The sequence below is a fragment of the Citrus sinensis genome, chromosome 9 (assembly GCF_022201045.2).
Source record: "Citrus sinensis cultivar Valencia sweet orange chromosome 9, DVS_A1.0, whole genome shotgun sequence".
Classification (NCBI taxonomy): domain Eukaryota; kingdom Viridiplantae; phylum Streptophyta; class Magnoliopsida; order Sapindales; family Rutaceae; genus Citrus; species Citrus sinensis.
Genome location: NC_068564.1, coordinates 28372370 through 28393917, shown reverse-complemented (window position 1 = coordinate 28393917; position 21548 = coordinate 28372370). Strand labels below are relative to the sequence as shown.

The 21548-nt window shown below is 34.1% G+C and overlaps 3 protein-coding genes across 3 annotated transcripts; all 3 read left to right on the top strand.

Moving 5' to 3' along the window:
• Positions 1-605: 605 nt before the first annotated feature.
• Positions 606-2190, top strand: LOC102615316 (serine acetyltransferase 1, chloroplastic-like). The gene has a single exon (XM_006474855.4). The coding sequence runs from the start codon at positions 681-683 to the stop codon at positions 1878-1880; it is 1200 nt and encodes a 399-aa protein (XP_006474918.1). The 5' UTR covers positions 606-680; the 3' UTR covers positions 1881-2190.
• A 5660-nt stretch (positions 2191-7850) lies between these two features.
• LOC102615599 (cytochrome P450 71D11-like) lies at positions 7851-9863 on the top strand. The gene is made up of 2 exons (XM_006474856.4): positions 7851-8789; positions 8968-9863. Exons 1-2 carry the CDS (start codon positions 7902-7904, stop codon positions 9589-9591), a joined length of 1512 nt encoding a protein of 503 aa, XP_006474919.1. The 5' UTR covers positions 7851-7901; the 3' UTR covers positions 9592-9863.
• A 4619-nt stretch (positions 9864-14482) lies between these two features.
• LOC102621109 (desmethyl-deoxy-podophyllotoxin synthase-like) lies at positions 14483-16318 on the top strand. The gene is made up of 2 exons (XM_006475056.3): positions 14483-15422; positions 15599-16318. The coding sequence occupies exons 1-2, from the start codon at positions 14529-14531 to the stop codon at positions 16226-16228; spliced, it is 1524 nt and encodes a 507-aa protein (XP_006475119.1). The 5' UTR covers positions 14483-14528; the 3' UTR covers positions 16229-16318.
• The last annotated feature ends 5230 nt before the right edge of the window (positions 16319-21548 follow it).

The following is a 21548-nucleotide window of genomic DNA, read 5'->3' as shown; positions in this document are numbered from 1 at the left end:
TCCTGGCCGAGGTGATCAATAACATCTTGGTCGAGGTGATGTGCTCGAGGTCACCACATATTATTCCGGTCAAGGTGACCAATAACATTCTAGTCGAGACGATCTGCTCGAGGTGATCAATAACATCATGGTCGATATGATCTACTCGAGGTGATATGCTCGATGTCACCAAACAACATCCTGATCGAAGTGATCTGCTCAACTATTTGCTCACTTTTACTTTAAAGAAAGTACGATAATGTATGAGCAAACACCTTTATTTTGATCGCCCTATTTCATTCCCTAAAGATATATGACACCTTTTATATGAGACATGGCTCTAATTCAACTACGTCGGCCAAAATTATATTTCGCGAAGAACGACAACGTAAGGGTAAAATACTCCACCGTTTATGCACCGTGTAAATGATAAATTTATTAATTTTTGCCTAAAGTTTCGTAATTGGACCCACTTCTACGATCGTTTTTGTCATTTACTTACTTGAAAAATCAGAAAAAAAAGTAGTGATAATAATCAACTGGGAGATGCTACACAAAAGACTTGGAAAAAGTTGACTTGAACTCTTTAAATATTATGTGTTTGATTCATAAAACTTACTTGAGACTAACGCATCTCAAAAGAATATCCACACAATCTCTCCATTTTCTTATTATTTCTCTTTCCATTTGTAATAAAATAAATGCACGCTTGCCCGAGAAAGTCATATTTTCCCATGAAAGTTCTGGTCGTTGCTCGGCCTCTTTTTCCTTCCCTATATATTAATAATGCTCCTTTTTTTTCTCCCCACAAACATCTCCTCTCCTCACAAGCTTCTTCACGAACATCACCAATTTTCTCTCTATCCAAACACCATCGCGAAAAAACTTCCACAGCAGTTATGGCTACTTGTATTGATACTTCTCAAATTTCCCAGGATCCAAGCAGGTCTCAAAATGATGATCATGCATACAGGTACGCAAAACACTGCCGGCCCAGTTTTTCCGATCGTGTTTCTTGCGTGCCCTTTAATAGAAACCAGGAACAAGCCATACACACACGTTCAAATATTGATGACGGCGATGATGCTGATGTTGATCTATGGCTCAAAATGCAAGACGAAGCAAGATCGGACGTTGAGGAAGAACCTGTCTTGTCAAGCTACTATTTCGCTTCAATCTTGTCGCATAAGTCCCTTGAAAGCGCTCTGGCAAAACATCTTTCAATTAAATTAAGCAGTTTGAGCCTTCAAAGCGGTACGTTGTTTGAACTTTTCATGGGGGTGATTGTAGAGGATCAAGAAATTATCAAAGCCGTGAAGGCTGATTTGATAGCCATTAAAGAAAGAGACCCTGCGTGCATAAGTTATGCGCATTGTCTTTTAAATTTCAAAGGGTTTTTAGCTTGCCAGGCACATAGGATAGCACATCGGCTGTGGTTACAAGGGAGAAAAGTTTTGGCTCTGTTAATACAAAACAGGGTGTCCGAGGTTTTCTCCGTTGATATTCATCCTGGAGCCAAGATCGGACGTGGGTTACTGTTTGATCACGCCACCGGAGTTGTCGTCGGAGAGACGGCGGTGATCGGAGATAATGTGTCAATTTTGCATAATGTTACATTAGGGGGCACAGGGAAAATGTCTGGTGATAGGCATCCGAAAATTGGGAACGGGGTGTTGGTTGGTGCGGGCACTTGCATTTTGGGGAACATTAAGATCGGTGATGGGGCTAAAATTGGTGCTGGTTCTGTAGTTTTAAAGGATGTTCCACCAAGAACAACTGCTGTTGGTAACCCGGCTAGGCTGATTGGGGGAAAGGAAAATCCATTCATGCTTGATAAAATCCCTAGCTTCACAATGGACCATACATCACATATACACGAATGGTCTGATTATGTTATCTAGAGGGCTAATTTGTTTCCATCTTCGTTAGTGTGGATTTTGCTTGAGTTGTGAGTGAGAACTGAAGTTCTCCTCATTAGCAAACAGGTCGTTTATTAAGATTATTGTATGTTGCTAGATTCGCAACATTGTTGATGTTATGTTGTAGTTTTTGATCTTCTTTTTCGGTGTGTGGTCATAAGATGTTGCCAAGTCTATTACTTTTGGCAGTAAATATTATGTTATCAACCCCGGGTTAGTTTAATAATCCTCTGTTTCATATTTCCAGTATGTCATACTTGATTTGACGATCAGAATGGAATGATTTTCTCAATCTACTTGTTGGATTTTCACCGAAATTGGCATTGAAAGCAATTTAAGACTCTGTTTTATGAGCATGGCAGTGGCACCAGGCAATCAGGCAACGGTAGCGGGAGGGGCATAAAAAATTGAAAACCTCATTATTTATTGGGCACCGAGCCAATGGCAAACGAGCCAGTGACTCTTGGCAGGGATATTTTAATTGGGATAAAATGATTCAGTCCAATTACTTTATTAGTTTATTTATTTATTTTATTTTTCATTTGTTAAATTTAATTAAAATTAGAAAAGAAAAAAGAAACGGGCCGCAAAATTGGAAGTGTAAAAGTGAAATCGAATGAATCCAGTCCAGCAGCAGCCCATTTCAATTCGACCGCTGTTCTCGTCGCTTCCCTCGTTATGTTTTGGAGAAAGAGTGATACTATTGGCACGGGCGCCCATGGATTGGTAAATTGTGGATATAAAATAATTCAAGGAAGCTACAATGTCCAGAAGGCCGAATATGAGGAAGTGATTGAATATCAAAGAAAATATAACACTTGATAAGGTTATTCAAGATTTTTGTGACACGGATCAGGATCAGGATCAGGGCAGAATATTGAAGGAAAAGGTCTTGAATCTCAAGTTTGTGGCTATAATGATACTCTACTGACATGCTCAAAGCCAACCAACTCCAAGTCTGACATTTGCAGTGACCTGGTTGGTTTGTTTACACAAGAATGTGCTTTTGAATTATCTGGAAATTTGAATCAGTGGCAGAGGTAATGCGGATGGTTCTTGACAGCAAGCAATCTGTGAAGAAACGGCCATTTAGTGAAATTGCCGTGTGTTTATGAGGTGGAGGCCAAGTCGACATCTGGGGAGCTGGTCCTACTTCCATTGAGTAGTTCTACTTCTACACATTTGGCTGGATCTCAAGAAAGCTGTAGAGGCGGCATTGACGTCTACGAATAGCATGTATTTTGAAAAATTTGAACGCAGCAATCATCTCCAAATCGTATACGAAAGTTTATGTTTACTGCGTTTGGTTAAGCGGAAATGCGATTTGTAAATTGAGCTACTAAGCCGGGATTGGGAATGATAATGAGCGATGGATTTATTGATTGTGATTGTGGAACTACGGATGATGGTGGTGTTTTCAGTTGTAATGTGTGGCAGCACTCAAATATGCAATACAATTCTAGTGCTTGCTGTCAAGAGAGGTAATCCATCACTCATTATCATCACAACATGAGGAACAACCTTTGACTTTGTGTTTGGATTTGGGTTTGGGTAAGTGAAGATCTGGGTATAGTTTATGCTCTGGCTGATTCAGGTGTTCGATCTTTTGTTTTTATGTGAATGAAATCTCCAAATTCGGGCAATTCTAGTACCGTGAGCATCTTTCGTTCGGAATTTCGGATAAACCTTCAAAATATGCATGCCATGAAGCATACCACTTTTCGTTTGTGCCAATTAATTGTCAGGACAAGTACTTTTCAAAAGAAAATGACAGTAAAAACTAGTGAGAAGACAGTTGAACCTCATGGGCATCTAATTAGTAGCTACTATACTCATTAGCCTGTTTAGAAAGTTAACACGCATAGGCTTCAAGCTAACAATGTCCCTGACCAGGCAATCGATCTCTTTATACAATGATTCTTTGATGGTCAGATATTACAAAAGCAAAATAAAACAGCAGGACAACAAGTTCACCCACAAATCTCCCCAGTTTGATCTCTGATCTACAGTCTACTATCTAGCTCATCGAATAACTACTACAGATGCTATCATGATAAAAGATTATGCAAGGAGAGCATCTTTGCCCCAATATGATACTCATAACTAGTATTGCGTTTCACAATCAACCAACAGATAACATACCAAAAATGCTCTGTGAGTTAGTAATAAATTGAGATGGATAGACAACAGTTAACTAACAAAACCCTAGCAATACCATTGCAAACTGTATATCGGTTATTGGTTTCTCCAGGCAATCTAGTAGCAATACAGCTGCTATATTAGTTAATGCTTGTACCGGGCAATTTAGTAACAAGTTCAGTATTAAGATAAGCCATTGACCAAAGATCCATTAAAATAACATTAATCAACAAAAATGGGTGGGTTCATGCTTCATGACTTAACTTGCTAAAATTATGCTATTCATGCCCAGCTGATAGCATTTTTGTTTGGAGAATTATTTCATCAAAACTCTTGCATCTACCCGTAGACAAGGATGGTCAACAAACTGTTTCCCTGATCACAAGTTATATTTCAGCCTGACCTTCTAAAATTGCTATAAGCCACTGCAATAGTTGCCACTGCTCCAACTACAGCAGCTGCTGTAAGAACATGCCACCGCTCAAATGATCCTAGCCAGCATGACAATCCCCCTAGACCCTTGGTTTCTTTCTGTTTCTTTCCTCCCGTAACATCTAACTTTCATCCTTCCAATATGAAAAGCCATTGGCACCCATTTATCTTGGCGACCTGAGTGTTGCCATCTTCATGCTTCTTGGCTTTCGGTTCCTCTTTTCCATTTGGAAGCTTCTGCCCATCCACTTTCTCAACTTTAATAGATGGCCCCAATTGGCCTCTGCAGATGGTTATTGTTAATGTTTTGCTTTCTAACATGCTCAATAATACTAACATGAGAAGGTAATACTAACATATACAGAAAATTCAGAAGCACAATGCTTCCAAGTAAATGCATATGTAACACAAATTTATGCAATCAGGCTTTCGAAAGGTACATTATACAGCCAAAACATGTGACAGCAAATACCTTATTCGATTATACACCACTTAATACCAAATATGTATATGTATGTGTGTACGTCTATATATATGTATATAAACAAACAGACTTTTTATTTGTAGATCTTTTAATTTCTCAAATTTTTTTAGGGTCTGTTTGGTACAACTTCTTGAGTAGAGCTTTTAAAAGTCGAGTTTCTATAAGTAGAGCTTTTGATAAAAAACTATTGGGTGTTTGGTTGTCAATTAAAAAAACTCTTTTGAACCACTAGATTGTTTGATTTCACAATATTAAAAGTGTTTTTGTGGAGTCATATTACCAAAAAAGATAACTTAGAGAACTTACTTTTAAATCATAAATTTAGACAAACCACGATATTATTATAACAAAAATATTATTATAATAAAAAATACAAATATAAAATAAATAAGATGAACATCCAGCATATGAACATATTAAACAAGTACAAATATAATTAAATGAATATCTAGCAAACAAATAAAATGAATAATTCACATAATACATATACTGATTTGTGTGGACCATATGACCACGTGGATATATTAAACAATATAAAATAAATTAATAAAGTGAAAAAGCAGTTAAAAAGTGGCTATAAACTGAAAAGAATAAACAATTCATTTATGAAAGAAAGCATGAGAGACAAAAATGACTATAAAGAAAGTATAAGAAAAACCATACTTATTGTTGCTTGGCAAAAAATGGTGGCAAGTGGAGAAATATTTGTTGTATAGGTCTATGCATTAGTTCTTTTTGAAATTAGTGAAAAATTACTAGGGTATTTTTGAGCATTTTTTAATCTCAGAAGCTCTACTACAAATGTAGCCAAACAACTCAATATTTTTTCAAAAGAGTTTTTGGGTTTAAAAAACTCTTTGGGCTAATAGAGAAGCCCAACCAAACATACAATTTTGATATCTCTATTCTTCTGCCCTTAAAACATTTTCTTGCTACAAAACTAAAACAATCATTCATATCTCTTTTTTTTTTCTTTAAACTTTCTCTATAAATCTAAAAAATAGTAGCTTCCCAAAAATCAAAATAATCAATGACTAACAAAAGAATAAACCCAACTGCCCAAGGTATTGAAAGGGTGGAGGGTAAGATATGAGCAATTTAATTTAAAATACCCCTACTACACTCTTTCAAAAAAAAAAAAAAAAAAAATACCCCTACTACACAGTTGTAAGAGGAAGAAGAGGTCGGCAACAGCCATGCGAAGCAGAAGGGTCCTGTCAATGGGCTGGGGACAATCCGAGAGGTCCATGCCCAAGGCCCATCCCCACTTTTCGGTGGTCAATGATGTACTACATAAATATATTCTGTCTTAAGTCTTACCTGCGGGCTGTGTGCCTCTTCAAAAGGAAAAAAGTATCACGTGTGCCTTGGTGTTAAAAGATCATTCGAGCGCTCTTGTTACATAAAATATATGCAACAGCCATTTCGGTGACATCGACAATAACGGGCAAATCCTAATCTTCGGTTGGGTGCAGATAAATGATTCTATGTAGAATTATAGAAATCATATTTTAGGGACCTGGATATTGCTATCTGATGACTTGGGCCTGTTTGATATTAAATTTTTATATGAAGAAGTTGTTGTTGTGAAACATAATTAAGTTAATTGTATTTGATAAATATGGTTTTTACAATATTTTTGTCCAAATTACTAAATATATTATAAGTTTCTTATTAAACAATTGTCGGATAAAATTATCTTACCTTAAAATTTCACAGCTATAAAGAATTTGATACTAATACTAAATGTTCCTTTGAAGAGCTTGAGCCTTATTCCTGTGGGGTTGATTGAAAATGACTAAAAATGAAAAAAATTACTTTTTTTTTTTTTTAATTTAAGAAACTGTAAATGAAATCATTATATGCTGGTAAACAGTAAACGGTGGAAGCTTGCTAAGTACTGTTTAATTGAGTTGGTTTGTATTTTCTCTTTTGATTCGAAATCCGAGCGTTCGAATTGGGGTTGGGGGCGGGGGTGGAAGAGGATGGTGGAAGCTTTCAAGGGGGAGGTTATTGTTTTTCGTCAAGCAAATGAGGATGAGGGAGAGTGATTTGATTTCATGGGGAGGCAACAATAATTGTGTTAGAATAATTTCAAAATAAAATGAAGCTTCATTATAAAGACATGTCTTATTAATTGTATCTTATAAGAGAAGTATCTTTTTTATTTAAGAATGCTATCATTTCATAGTAGCATTTAATTCGAAGTGATGATGGCTCAATTTGGATTATTGATTCAAATAAAATCTTGATCCAATAGTATATGCCATTTAAACATAAAAAATAATGATCCTATACCACTTTTTTCTTACCCCTTTTTCCTAAAATGAGTTTCGTCATATAACATATAGTTTTTTATGCATCAAATATCCGATATATTATTTACTGTAGAAATAATATATTGATTATTGGCAGGCTTTCAACGTTTAAGAGGGTTCAAGTTTATTTTCATGCACACGTAGTATAAGCAAGTAAATAAGTACTTTATTATATTCTAAGAGAATTTTTACTTAACGCATGTACATCACTAAATTAGTGATTTAAATAACATCTTAAATAAAATAGCTTTTGTAACGTGTCTTTAAATACAATCCTTTTTATTTTTTCACAATTTATCCATTAATATTAATTTTTTTTTTGGTACCGATAGAATTGTACACACATTAATTTATTATAATGAAATTCCATCATCATTATTGCAATTCCCTACATTTGTCATTTCCCACAAATATATATATCCCAGCAAATAGTTCGACACTACTTTTAGATACTAATAAAATTAATTAACAGTTGGTCAATGAAATACAACAATAAAGAAACAAATACTTTAAAGTAGTGGACACTTAACAAGAATTAGTGCTAACAAGTTGATTGCAGTTGATATAAATACAAGGACAGGCAAGTTACACTCTTAACCTTCATTGCGATTCTTTACCATTTTTTGGGTCATGGAGCTCTCTTTCTCAATCCTTATCATATCTGTTCTCTCTCTTTTTATAATTCTGAAGCTATTCAGAAGAAACGAGAAACTAAATTTACCACCAGGGCCATGGAAATTACCCATCATTGGCAACTTGCATCAGCTTGCTCGCTATGAGTTGCCTCATCGTGGATTAGCAGACTTGGCTAAGCAATACGGACCTCTCATGCACCTACGACTTGGAGAAGTTTGCACCATCGTTGTATCTTCTCCAGATTACGCAAAAGAAATTACGACAACTCATGATCTTGTCTTTGCATCAAGGCCTCATGTTCCTGCTGCCCAAATACTGTCTTATGATTTTTCTGATATTGCTTTTGCACCATATGGTCCTTACTGGAGAACATTGAAAAAAATTTGTGTCACGGAGCTTTTAGGGGTGAAGCGGGTCCAATCATTCAGATCAATAAGGGAAGAAGAGGTGACAAATCTTGTTGATTGGATTGGTTCAAAGGCAGGATCAGTTGTTAATCTTACGGAGAAAGTATTTTTGTTGATGTGTAGTATTACTTCAAGGGCAGCTTTTGGTAAGAAAAATGAAGACATTGAAGCATTCCAAGCGGTTGTGAGTGAAGCCACCGAAATGTTTGCTGGTTCAAGTATTGCTGATCTGTATCCTTCCATCAAGTTTCTTCTAGCACTCACTGGAGTCAAGGCTAAAATGCAGAGGATGCATAACAAAACAGACAAAATTCTTTCAAAAATTGTTGAGGATCACAAGAAGCGCAGGGCGATGAGATCGAAGAGCGGTAAGAAGGAAGAAGTTGAAGATCTTGTTGATGTTCTGTTGAAAGCTCAAGAGGATGGTAATCTTGAATTTCCCCTAAATACCAAAAATGTCAAAGCTGTTGTCATGGTTAGTATTTTATTAAACTTTTTTTTTTTTTTGGTTTAAACTTCTGTTAGTAGATCCTTGGAGTTGAATTCATATAAATATACATAGAGATGCCAGTCGCAAGGCTTGTATAATATTAATGTGTCAAACTCCATCTTCGAATAATGTTTTTAAGTTGGATGCATAAATCCGTTTTCAGGATGTTTTTAGTGCTGGCACCGAGACATCAGCAACAACTGTAGATTGGGCTATGTCCTTGCTGATGAAGTATCCAAAAATAATGAAAAAGGCACAAGATGAGGTAAGGGAAGTCTTTAATAGAAGGGGGAAAGTCGATGAAGCGGGCCTTGAGGAAATGAAGTACTTGAAGCTAGCTATAAAAGAGACTCTGAGAATACATCCTTCTGCTCCAATGTTATTTCCAAGAGAATGTGCAGAGACGTGTAATATTAATGGATACGACATACCAGCCAAAGCACAAGTACTTGTTAATGTATGGGCGATGACAAGAGATTCCAAATATTGGACTGAACCTGAGAGCTTTATTCCAGAGAGGTTCCTTGATTCTCCTATAGACTTTAAGGGTGCTAATTTTGAATTTCTCCCATTTGGTGCTGGTAGGAGGATGTGCCCTGGAATGACATATGCCAATGCCAACATTGAGCTTCCACTTGCCATGTTTTTGTACCATTTCGATTGGAAGCTACCAAATGGAATGAAGAATGAGGACTTAGACATGACAGAGGGATTTGGTGTGACCGTCAAAAGAAAGCAAAATCTGTGCCTGATTCCCACCCCTTATAATCCTCCAGCTGTTGCATAAGCTCTAGAAGAAAAAACTACAGTATAATTTTGAATAATTGTTCTCCCCATCATGTAGGTATGTTATGTGATGCCAGTACCGCTAATATTGTTGGGAGGGAATAACTCGTGTTTCTGAATAATGTTTTTGTTTCAAGCTTGGGTGAAAATGTTATATGTAAGCTGTTCTATTCTCTTTGTTAATAGTCAGAAACAAATGCTTCTTTACAATTCATTGTAATTATTGATTAAAGAGAATGTCTAAGGTGAGGCACCACCATCAGTTACATACCACACAGCCTATAATACTGCTGTACACTTATTACTAGATTAAAAGTACACTTTCGTCCGTTGGATTTTTGTTACTCATTTATTTACTAATTCATACTTAGTGATTGAATGAGAAATATTACACATAGTGAGAATTCAATTGATGAGGAAGTGTGTGTGTGTGTGTGTGTGTGTGTGTGTGTGAAGGGAGTACCCAAGAGTTCTCGTGAGGTAGCAAGTCCTTGAAATAGTCTTCTTTGTACTGAATTAAACGCTATTAAAAGTGGTATTTAGCAATTAATTGAGAGACTGACAAGAATTAGTGAAGAAAAACAGTACTGGAGAATAAATGGCTTTACTGTAGGCTGGGGCTTTAAGATTTGAGCGCTAGTAAATATGTTATTAATGTAAAGGGAAAAATCATTTGAGGAGCTGGTGGAAAGTTATCAGTAGTGGGTGGCAGTGGTTTTTGTCGGTATGGCTGATGTGTTGCTTCAAAACTTTCTTTTTTTTTTTTTAATTTTTGAAAAAGTAGGTAAGTGAGCAATATAATAGTTGTTTCATATCATCAGTGAATAGGGCCTGAAATTGACAGATGGTTGGAAGCTTTATCAAAGAGCATAAAGTTGCAGGTAATAGAATAGCAAACTTGAATTTAAGATAAACAATGATAACGTCAAAGCTGTTTACTCACCTGGCTTTGTGTAATCAGTTAACTTAACCTGCTTCCATCGACTTCATCATAATCCAGTTCCAGGACACATTCAACATGGCGTGTTTACAGCTCTAGAATAAGCAATTAACGCCAACAATGCTGGAAACCAGAAACGATCGATCGACATGGAACAAATAGATGTAAAGCAAGTCATAATATAAATTGAGGAACATGATCATGTTAATCTTCCAAGTACTTGGTTGATCATGTGTTAGAATTCATATGCAACAAGGTATAGAATAATATAAAGGAACATGAGCTCACGGGAAATCTTTCCTTTAGAAGTCAGTTTTTAAGGGTGTGTTCTACCCATATCGGTTGTTATATCTCGTATCAGAGCAGGTACCGTATCCGTCTGGGATTATGACATCACCCAATTGATTATGGGGTGCTGCCATGGACACCGGTTCGGAAGAATGTCGGAGGGAGGGGTGCCTTCGATTTCCAGTTATGTTATAATATTAAATCCATATTGGATATTGGACCATAACCTCTTATTTCAAGTGTTTATACATTGCAGTATCAGCAGTTAATTCTGTTTTCATTTTTGAGCTGTATATCTGGTCCTGATTTAAATAAAAGAAAATCCAACACGATAAAATAAACATTCGCTAGGTCACAAGCTATAACACCCGTACTTTGTTTTATTATTAATATTATTTTTTATATGTATTTTATATGCAATTTTTTTACCAATTTATTAAATACCTTATTAAAAAAAGAAATAGATTCATTAATGGATAAGAGTATTAAAAAACTTGACTTATAAAAAATCTCCTCTTACATTAAAGCGTAGAGGCTAATAAAGAAAAGAATACAGTATGAAACACATGAGTAAGTTCATATTTTTGAATAAAAAGAAGAAAAAGATTTTGATTGTGTTTTCGTTTTGCATTGAAAAACGTTCTTGAGTTTTAATTTAGTTTGAAGATAGGTAAAATTTTATAATCCTTTGAACTTCTGGTTTTATTTATGACTTTGTATATTGGTTGAATGATTTTACATGTGTTATATTGAAAAAAAATTGTGAAAGCATGATCATGTGTTGATTTATGATATTATTGAGTGGAAGTGGTGTTATTGGGTTATCCTAAAACTGTGAATAGTGTGGGTTAAATACTATACAATTGCTATTTTCATTAAGCCCCATGCATGAAACTTTATCGTTTATTAAATATTTAAAAACTCATTGTATATTAATTGTAATGATTTTTCAAAATTGGAAAACTGCAACAATCCTTAAATCTATAATCTATTACATATCCCAAATGACTTCTAAAAGTTCTCGGAATTTTTATTGTTGCACATGTGTATGTCTAGTTTCTGTATATCTAAATTCGTAGTTTTTAGCTTTGTATAGGAATAATTAAAAATCATAGATTTGGGCTGCCGCAATCCTAGAAACTGTTTTACACAATTGTGATGGTTGATATTAAAGCCAGTTTAGATTACTTTTTCATCACTAAGTGCCTTATAAATTTTAATTTTGATTCCTTATTGTTACTCTAATAGTTAAAACTAAAATGACTATTTTTGATCATATGTAACTAAAGTTATGAATTTTTGAATTAGCAGTCCTCTGTTTGTATTATCATCGGACAATTTTGATGTTGTTATGGAAAATTAGTTTTCGGAGATGTTTTCGAACTCTAATTAATTTTGTGAAATCTTTTATTGAATGCAAACATGCTTATAGTAGCTCTTTGTAATATTTATAATTTTTTACGACATATTTATACCTTATTAGAAATTAGCTCCTCTAAGATGGTCGAGAGAAGTTTGATGAATTAACGTGCTTAAGTTAGAGTTAATGGTTTAAGAATTTATGGGTTTCCTGACAAGGTTAGAATTGAATAAGATATTGATGAGAATCTTATCTTCATATTTGTAAGCCAAGGATAAGATCGTATGATTGGGGTTATTGTTGGTTGTTTCGGATCGAAATAAGTGAATTCAAGCATAATGTTTATTATAGTAATATATGTAAATATTTATAAAAAGAATAACGTTGTTTGCATTTTATGGTCTTGAAGTTATTTTATACTATTAAAATTTATGATAATAAGTAATATTTTGATTAAAAGCTTATTTAAAGTGTTTTCTTAAATTTAATTATAATTATAATCTATTTAATAATTATTATATTTTATTTAACTGGAGGGTATTTTGGAAATTTAAAAATTATAGGGGATAGATTTGATACTCTAAGGGTTGTAATGAAATAAAACAGAGTGCAAGCGGCTTAATGCAATTTTGCAATGCAAAAAATTTCATAATACTTATTAATAAATAGTAAATAATATAAAGTACAAGGGGCTTAAAGATATTTATAGTAACAATGCAGAAAAGACGAAAGCAGCTGTAAGTTACCTTAACTGCACCTTATAGCTGCTTTACAAAATTGCTTTGAGCCCCTTATACTCTATATTATTTACACTTTATTCATAAGTATAATAAAATTTTATAAATTGTACAATTTTGTTGAGCCCTTGTACTCTGTTTTATATCATTGAAACCCTTAGAGTATCAATTCGCTCCCTATAAATTTTAAATTTCCAAAATACCCTCCATTTAATTAAAAAATATAATAATTATTAAATGGATTATAATTATAATTATAATAATTATTTTGTTATATTATATTATTATTAGTATTAACAAGAATAAAAAGTATTATAATTAATTAATCTATTAATAATAATTGATAATAAGTTTTTAGTTAAATTATTATTATTAATTTATTTTTTATAATAATAATAATCACAATAATTAAAATTTTTATTGTTAGAAATTCATAACGAAATGATATATTCAAATAAAAGAGTTTTTTTTTTTTAAATTGTTTTTGGGCAGAATATTATATGTATGATCTGTTCATTTATGTCAAAGAATTAAGTATAAAGGACCACCCTACGGATGACCAAAAACTTGGGAAAAAAAATCCTTTTCTTTTGACCCAAAAAGAATGGAAGCTTTGAACATCATTTGTATTATTGTAATTAATAAAAATTAATTAATAATAATAATCCATTTTAAAATTATAGTTATATTTATAATTACAACAAAATAATTATTAAATGGAGGGTATTTTGAAAATTTAAAAATTATAGGGGACGAATTGGTACTCTAAGGGTTTCGATGAATAAAACAGAGTACAAGGGGCTCAAAGAAATTGTACAATGTGAAAGTTTTATAATAATTATGAATAAATTATAAATAATATAGAGAAAATGGGCTCAACGAAATTGTACATAGCAGACCAGACCCTTATTTCATGGAATTTTTCTCAGTATATAAATTAAAAGAATCTTTAATTATCAAAATATACGGCAAAAAATCCGGTCTCATAGCCACCATATATGACTAGATCTTTTGCAATTGCAAAGGTCGCATTTTATTCTTCATTTATTTTCCCAATACAGGACAAAAGCCAAATATCATTCAGTAGGTTTAAAATATAATATGCCAAATCCAGATACACAAGAAAGAGACCCCACGATCTCATGATATTCGTACAAGGAAAATGGACTTTTGTTTTGTTAAACTAACAAGTTAAAGAAGACATTACTTTTTTTTTTGGGGGGGTTTTTGAAGGAACATAAAATATTGCCTTAAAATTAGCCTTTGATTTTGAAGGAAGAAAAAAAGGGTAATTATTATAACTGAAAGAAAAACGTTTCTTCTATGGTGAGTTAATGGGACGAGGTTGTGAATTATTCAGTGTCTGATGATGTATTTATTATTATTATTATTTTAAAACTAAAGCGTCCATGACGTGTCTGAACATCGTGATCGAGGATAATCTGTTAAAGAAATAGCAATTTCTTTTTTTATTTTTTATTTTTCAATTGAAAACCCATAGGAAGCAGACAAACTACTGGAGGCTCCACCAACCTGCACCTATTTAAATTGGATTGCCTATCGATCTGCTTTCCATAACTAATCCTTAGTAAGCGAACCCTCTCCCCTTACACATGGAACACCAATTTCCCCCCTTTCCAATCATTTTAAGCTTCCTTCTTTTTGCTTTCATGATTTGGAAGAAATCAAAAAACAATCATTCAACTTTATTAAATCTACCCCCGGGTCCTTGGAGGTTGCCTGTCATAGGAAATTTGCATCAGCTTGTTGGCTCTCTGCCCCATCACTGCCTCAGTGATTTGGCCAAGAAATATGGTCCACTGATGCACTTGCAACTTGGCCAGGTTTCGCATATTGTGATTTCCTCCCCAGAAGCTGCAAAAGAAGTAATGAGAACTCATGACATGAGTTTCGCCTCAAGGCCCTTTCTCCTAGCTGCTAGTTTTTTCACCTATAATTTTACTAACATTGCATTTGCACCACATGGAGATTATTGGAGACAACTGAGAAAAATTTGCACATTGGAGCTGTTTAGTGCAAAACGTGTGCAATCTTTCCGATCAATCAGGGAAGAAGAAGTATCAAATCTCATTACATCCATTTCTTCAAACTCAGGATTGCCGGTCAACCTTTCAAAGATGGTATTTTCCTTAATAAATGGCATCACTACAAGAGCAGCTTTTGGTGTGAGATGCCAGGACCAAGAAGAACTTATGACAGTTTTCCACAAAGCTATCGAGTTGGGTGGAGGTTTCAATCTTGCTGATGTATTCCCTTCGATTAAATTGCTTGGGAAGCTCACTGGGATTGAGCCTGAATTAGAAAGGCTGCATCAAGCACTAGATAGAATTCTTGGAAACATCATCAACGAGCATAAAGAAGGCAAGGCACTAGGAAAAACTGTGGAAGGTGAGGCAGATGATCTTGTGCATGTTCTGTTGAATTGTCAAGAAAATGGAGAACTTGGTTTCATCTTAACAACCGATAACATTAAAGCTGCAATCACTGTAAGTCTTTTCCCCGTGCCTAGATCTATCATGATTTAAATTTACCGAAATATTAAGGTACCTTATATTATAGATTCAGAAACCTAGTCTTCTTTGTATTATTTTTTGTTAATTGTAAGATTGAATTAATTAAGCTGTATGGTTAGTTCACCAAGGTGCACAATTGCCTATTTCAGGATATTTTCATAGCTGGAACTGACTCATCAGTCACAGTGATAGAATGGGCGATGTCAGAAATGATGAAAAATCCAAGAGTAATGGAAAAGGCACAAGCTGAGGTGAGGCAAGCCTTTGAGAAAAATGGAAATGTTGATGAAATAGGCCTTCATGAGTTACAATACTTAAAATTAGTTGTCAAAGAAACTCTAAGATTGCACACCCCTCTTCCCTTGCTACTGCCAAGAGAATGTGGAGAGAGGTGTAAGATTTTAGGTTATGATATACCTAAAGGATCTAAGGTGATTGTTAATGCGTGGGCGATTGCTAGGGATCCCTGGTACTGGAACGATGCTGAGAGCTTCTATCCAGAGCGATTTCTGGATAGTTCAATTGATTACAAGGGGAATTATTTTGAGTATATCCCATTTGGTGCAGGAAGAAGGATTTGTCCAGGAATGCTTTTTGGCATGGCTAATATTGAGCTTCCACTCGCTCAACTGCTATTCCATTTAAATTGGAAACTCCCAAATGGTGAACAGAACAATGATCTAGACATGGCTGAGAATTTTGGCGGATCAGTACGAAGGAAGAATGATCTTTTTTTAGTGCCTACCCCATATCGTCCACCTTCTGAAGAATTGAAATAATAGTCTCGCGTGTGTTCCTAGTTTCTAGATATGCATTGTCAGGCTTGCCTCCTTTTGCTTATTGTTGATATGTATGTGCTGTTTAAACTGTGTGGACTTCTATTTGTTTAACATATTATTATTATTATTTTTATTATTTTTTATATAAAAGGTAGCCAAACAAGGCTAAACCGAAACAAAACGCGGGAAAGCTATTATTATTATTATTAGTTCTTGAAAGCTTCATGTGATTGTAACCCAGACGTGTCATAAAATAAATTGACGAATCTGGATTATCATATATACTAATCTTCCGAGAACGTGGCTGTTAGGTCCCAGTCAGATGCAGCTAACGATTACAAGTAGTGCTAGTGATATTGTTTCTGCTTGTGGTGAGAAATAACCAAATAATTGCAGTTTAAAATCTCAATGCCTTTATTCATATTCTGGAGCTTATTTATAATCACAAGACCTTGATTTTCAACCTACAATCACGGCTGAAATCAATAAAATAAATATTAAAATAACGACTTAACTAATATTTCGTACAAGATAATAAAAAACAACTTGATAAGGTTATCCCAAAAGCAACTTGATAATTAAGGTCATCCCAAAATCACGGCTCCAGTACTCATCTTTACAATTTCCACACGTGAAACTGCACATGCATGTGTCATGCATGGCTTGCATGGGAGTCAAGTTATGCTCTCAGGTAATATACTTATGGTTTGGCTTTGGCATTCTTCCAGGGCTCATGCACTTGCTTTCTATCAGTGGCTGTTCTTTTTTCAAGTTTTCTCTTAAATATACATTTCAACAGCTAATTTTCAAGTTTTCCCTTATTTGTTGAGGTTTACTTGAGCGGTATATCTGATCCGGATTTTAATAAAAGAGATCCATCGCAATAGACATTAGCATAAACTTAAAGTTTGGGGTACAAGCAGGGGTGAGGAATGTCTGAAGATCTCCCATTCCTGTTCATTTCTCGAAGGATTTCCATTTCCATTTCAAATGTCATGGAAAGTTGATATTATTAACACAAATGTATAATTTCTAGTATTCAAGAATTTCTAATGATAAATACAGAACTATCTGCAATATCTAATTAAGGAGTATCTTACATGAATGGACGATGATATCACCAGCCACGTAGCCATGGATTTATTCCCGGGGAGTTCAAAACGTGTTTATGCTTTTAATATTTTAAAAACAAATAAACAATGCAGCAGCACACTTATGAATGCTCACAAAGGACAACTTGAGAAATTTCTAGTCGTAGTAACTAAGGCAGGCTTCTAACCCATAAAAATCCACACCCTTAAAAACTTTTGAAGGCATAAGTTGGAGTCCTAACATATGCTATGATTCTTCTTCCCTCCTAGTTTTAAAATTGGATACGGGTAGTAATCTTTTCACTTAAGAGTAGATTTCCTTCAATATTTATAAAGGTGTAAATCTGGTAGTACTATAAGAGACTTGAACTAAGCTGTTCCAATAGGTTCTTAATTGGTTAAATAGTATTATAATTTTGATTAGAACATACATATTAGTGGTAGAAAAAAAAAACTGGTTTCTATGGTGAGTTATAAGACTAAGATTGCAAATGTACGCAGATACCATCCCCAGTAAATTAGCTACTAGCTAGAAGACAAAACCAAAACTCAGCGGAGCCGCGTAAAATGTGAAACAGAGAAAACTGCTCGAGGCTTCGCCGACCTGAACCCATTTAATTTGGATTTCAGACCAATCTGCTTTTACAATTAATCCTTAGTAAGTGAACTCTCTCCCCTTATAACATGGAACACCATGTCCAATCATTTTAAGCTTCCTGCTTATCATTTTCATGATTTGGAAGAAATCAAAAGATAGTCACTCAACTTTAAATATACACCCAGGACCTTGGAGGTTACCTCTCATAGGAAATTTGCATCAGCTTGTTGGCTCTCTGCCCCATCACTGCCTGAGAGATTTGGCCAAGAAATATGGTCCACAGTCCACTGAAGCATCTTCAACTTGGGGAAGAAGGATGTGTCCTGGCATATCTTTTGGTATTGCCAGTGTTGACCTTCCACTTTCTCAATTGCTCTATGATTTCAATTGGAAACTCCTAAATGGGGCAGAGATCAATGATCTAGATATGACCGAGGATTTTGGCGCTGCAATACGAAGGAAGAATGATCTACTTTTAGCTCCCATTCCTTATCATCCTCATTCTAAAGTTTAAAATTGAAGTTCCCCGCAAGTGCAATGAAAGTTTAGATGTCAATTTATGTTAATTGATACAAGTAATAGTTTCTACTATGTTTTCTAGTGAGTTGAGATAATTTACATGCACTACAATTTTATTTATTTATTTAAATTTCTATTATTTTTATTACCCAATACTCTCAAATTTCTACGTACTTTTCAAGAGCTACGCAGGTAGGCATCCAACACGTGTAGTTAGTCGAAGAATAAAATCGAAGAATAAAGTTGAGAAATTATTATATATTTAACTAAAGAAATCACTCAAAATTAAATTGTATATAGAGAAATTGAGAGTTGCAAGTGATATGTATTTTTTACTGAGTAAAATTTATGTAAGTGATAATTAATAATAAATGATATAATAATAGCTAAATTTCAATCTCAATAATGGACATGTATCATAGGAACTTTAGAAATTCGTAAATGCTCAGATCTTCATGGAACTTTTCTTTGAAAATTAGATATTATTAAAGTTTTTAACAACTAGTGTGAAAGGATGTAAAGCTTTAAAGCTAGACAACCTTTGTCAAAAAAAAAAAAAAAATTTATTTCAGATCTTGTCTAAACGTTTGAAAGTAGATCTTTCTGATTCAAGCAGTTAATGAGCAACAATATCAAATGCCGATCTAGATGACAAAATCTGATAGAAGGCATCTCAAGTGGAGAGATTTTAGAGTATTTCTGTTATATTACATTCACTTCATGTGTACATGACACGTGTACATTTATTTTAAAAAATTATCATATAGTTAGTAGTTATATTAATTCTTGCAAACATGCCATACATATATTAATTGAATGTAATACAATAAAGGTACTCTAAAATTTCGATAAAAGATTTGTTGCAAGGCTCCATCAACTTGCATAAATTTTGATGATTTAATTCAGGCATTCGCAGTTAAGCCATGCTTTATCTCTGCCTCTATAAATCTTACATATGCAACATGGAATACGATTTCACCCCTTTCCAATTTTCCTGAGCTTCTTTCTTTTCATTTGCATGATCCTGAGAATCTGGAAGCAATCAAAAATCAATCATCACTCAACAATATTAAATCTACCTCCAGGGCCATGGAAGCTACCTCTCCTAGGAAACATGCACTTGCTTGCTTACTTGAAGCACCTTTAAACTTGGTGAAGTATCACGTATTGTTGCTTCTTCGGTGGAAGCTGCCAAAGAAGGTAAGGAAAATCATGATCTCAATTTTGCTCAAAGGCCCCATCTAACAGCGGCAAGGACATTGACTTCAACTTTACAAACATCGCTTGTTGAAAGCCCAGGAGGACTAAACTGCTTAAAACTAAAAATAGTTAGACAACAGAAGAATTTTACTAAACCGAAGGAATTTATTGATATTTTACAAGAGAAATATTACAACACTGGTGGCTCACTCTTCATTTTCTCTTCTAATTCTTTATTTTTCACTTGATGCCTATAACAAAGAGCTTAGAGGTATTTATAGTAACTTAGAACCAATGCAAATTATGCAAATATTAGATTGCAAAATATTTGACACTACATTTTACAAATATCTGTAAATTTCCAAGAAATTTCTAAACTTATATTTTTATCTCCATTAAATATTTTTAAATTAGAAATATCTGTCATTCTCTACGCAATTTTTGAATCTTCCATAAATTGGGCTTTAAACTTAGGCTTGGAGAGATGTAATTGAATTGGATCATGAAATTAGTATTGGACTTTTAATATCGCTTGCGCAGAATATAAAGAGTACTTGAGATAACTGCAAAAAATTTGGACATTAGACATGCTCAATCTAAAACGTGTGCAATTATACCGCACAATAAGAGTAGAAGAGGCATCAAATCTCATTAGATCCATCAATTCTTCTTCAAGCGCAGGATTGCCGATCAGCTTTACTAAAATGATATTTTCATTATCAAATGACGTTACTGCAAGGTCGGCCTTCGGTGGCAGACACAGACAGAGGAGAAGTTTTTCAGTAAATGATAGAGCTTGGAGGAGTTTTCAGTCTTGCCGATATGCTCCCTTCAGTAAAATTGCTCGAGATGCTTAGTGGTATGACGTCTGAAACTAAGAGGATGCATGAAAAAGCAGATAAGATATTTGCAAACATCATCAATGACCATAGAGCATGCAAGGCAATGGGTGAAGCACATGCTCTTGTAAATGTTCTTTTAGATATTGAGGAACATGTAGACGTTCAATGTCCCTTAACAACTGATAACATTAAAGCGGTTCTCATGATGAGTTTACTTTTTGATATTATTATTTGTTGTGCACATAAGGCACAATCAAGTGCACTAAATAATTATAAGAAAAATAAAAAACACAAAATTTAACGTGGTTGGGCAATATGTCTACATCCATGGGAGAAAAAAAAATAATTGTATCATTAACAATTATTAGAGTACAATATTTGAGTAAAGAAAACCCCACTTCCCAAAACTTAAATACACACAATACTCTCACACACTTGAAAGGAAAAACCTCTCAATTACACGCTTTTCAATTGCTCACTCTCTTAACAATTTTACAATTGAATTGTTGTTCTCTTAAATATTGGGATGCATACAAGTGAAGATTGGTTCTCTATTTATAGGAGTGCAAAATTGCACTATTGCACCTACCTCTGGCAAATCGTCAAGATGATTGGTGTGTGTTGTATTCGGTGTCTAAACTTTGGCCAATATGTCAACATGTTTTGCCAATTTGTCAAGCTTTTTGACAAATTATCATAAAGCTTTGTCTTTGTCAAAATGCTTGTCTTGACTTTCGCATTATTATTATTAAATTTAATCATAAAAATTCTTTTAAACTAAAATAGAATGACATGTTATTAGATTTATTGTTGCTCAATTCAAATTTCTTTATTTATTTAATTAATATGTAGTAGTATATAATTCAAATAAAATTTAGTCACAAAACTTGAACCGTACTTTTTACGAACTTTTTTCATACACATTACTTTAACTCATCTTAGATTATGTTGTGCTTTCATCTCAAATTATGCTGTGCTTTAAAACCCACGTGCAAAAGAATTTAAGTCCAACTCAGCCTGCATGTGTGCTGTGACATGCTTCGTGCCTTGATGAAGTGTGATTGTGCTAT

What these genes read in the sequence shown, in the direction of transcription:
- LOC102621109 (XM_006475056.3), top strand. Translation starts at nt 14,529, where the DNA reads ATGGAACACCAATTTCCCCCCTTTCCAATCATTTTAAGCTTCCTTCTT. An exon ending in ACATTAAAGCTGCAATCACT is followed by an intron (nt 15,423 to 15,598) that starts GTAAGTCTTTTC and finishes TGCCTATTTCAG; the next exon opens with GATATTTTCATAGCTGGAAC.
- LOC102615316 (XM_006474855.4), top strand. Translation starts at nt 681, where the DNA reads ATGCACGCTTGCCCGAGAAAGTCATATTTTCCCATGAAAGTTCTGGTC.
- LOC102615599 (XM_006474856.4), top strand. Translation starts at nt 7,902, where the DNA reads ATGGAGCTCTCTTTCTCAATCCTTATCATATCTGTTCTCTCTCTTTTT. An exon ending in ATGTCAAAGCTGTTGTCATG is followed by an intron (nt 8,790 to 8,967) that starts GTTAGTATTTTA and finishes ATCCGTTTTCAG; the next exon opens with GATGTTTTTAGTGCTGGCAC.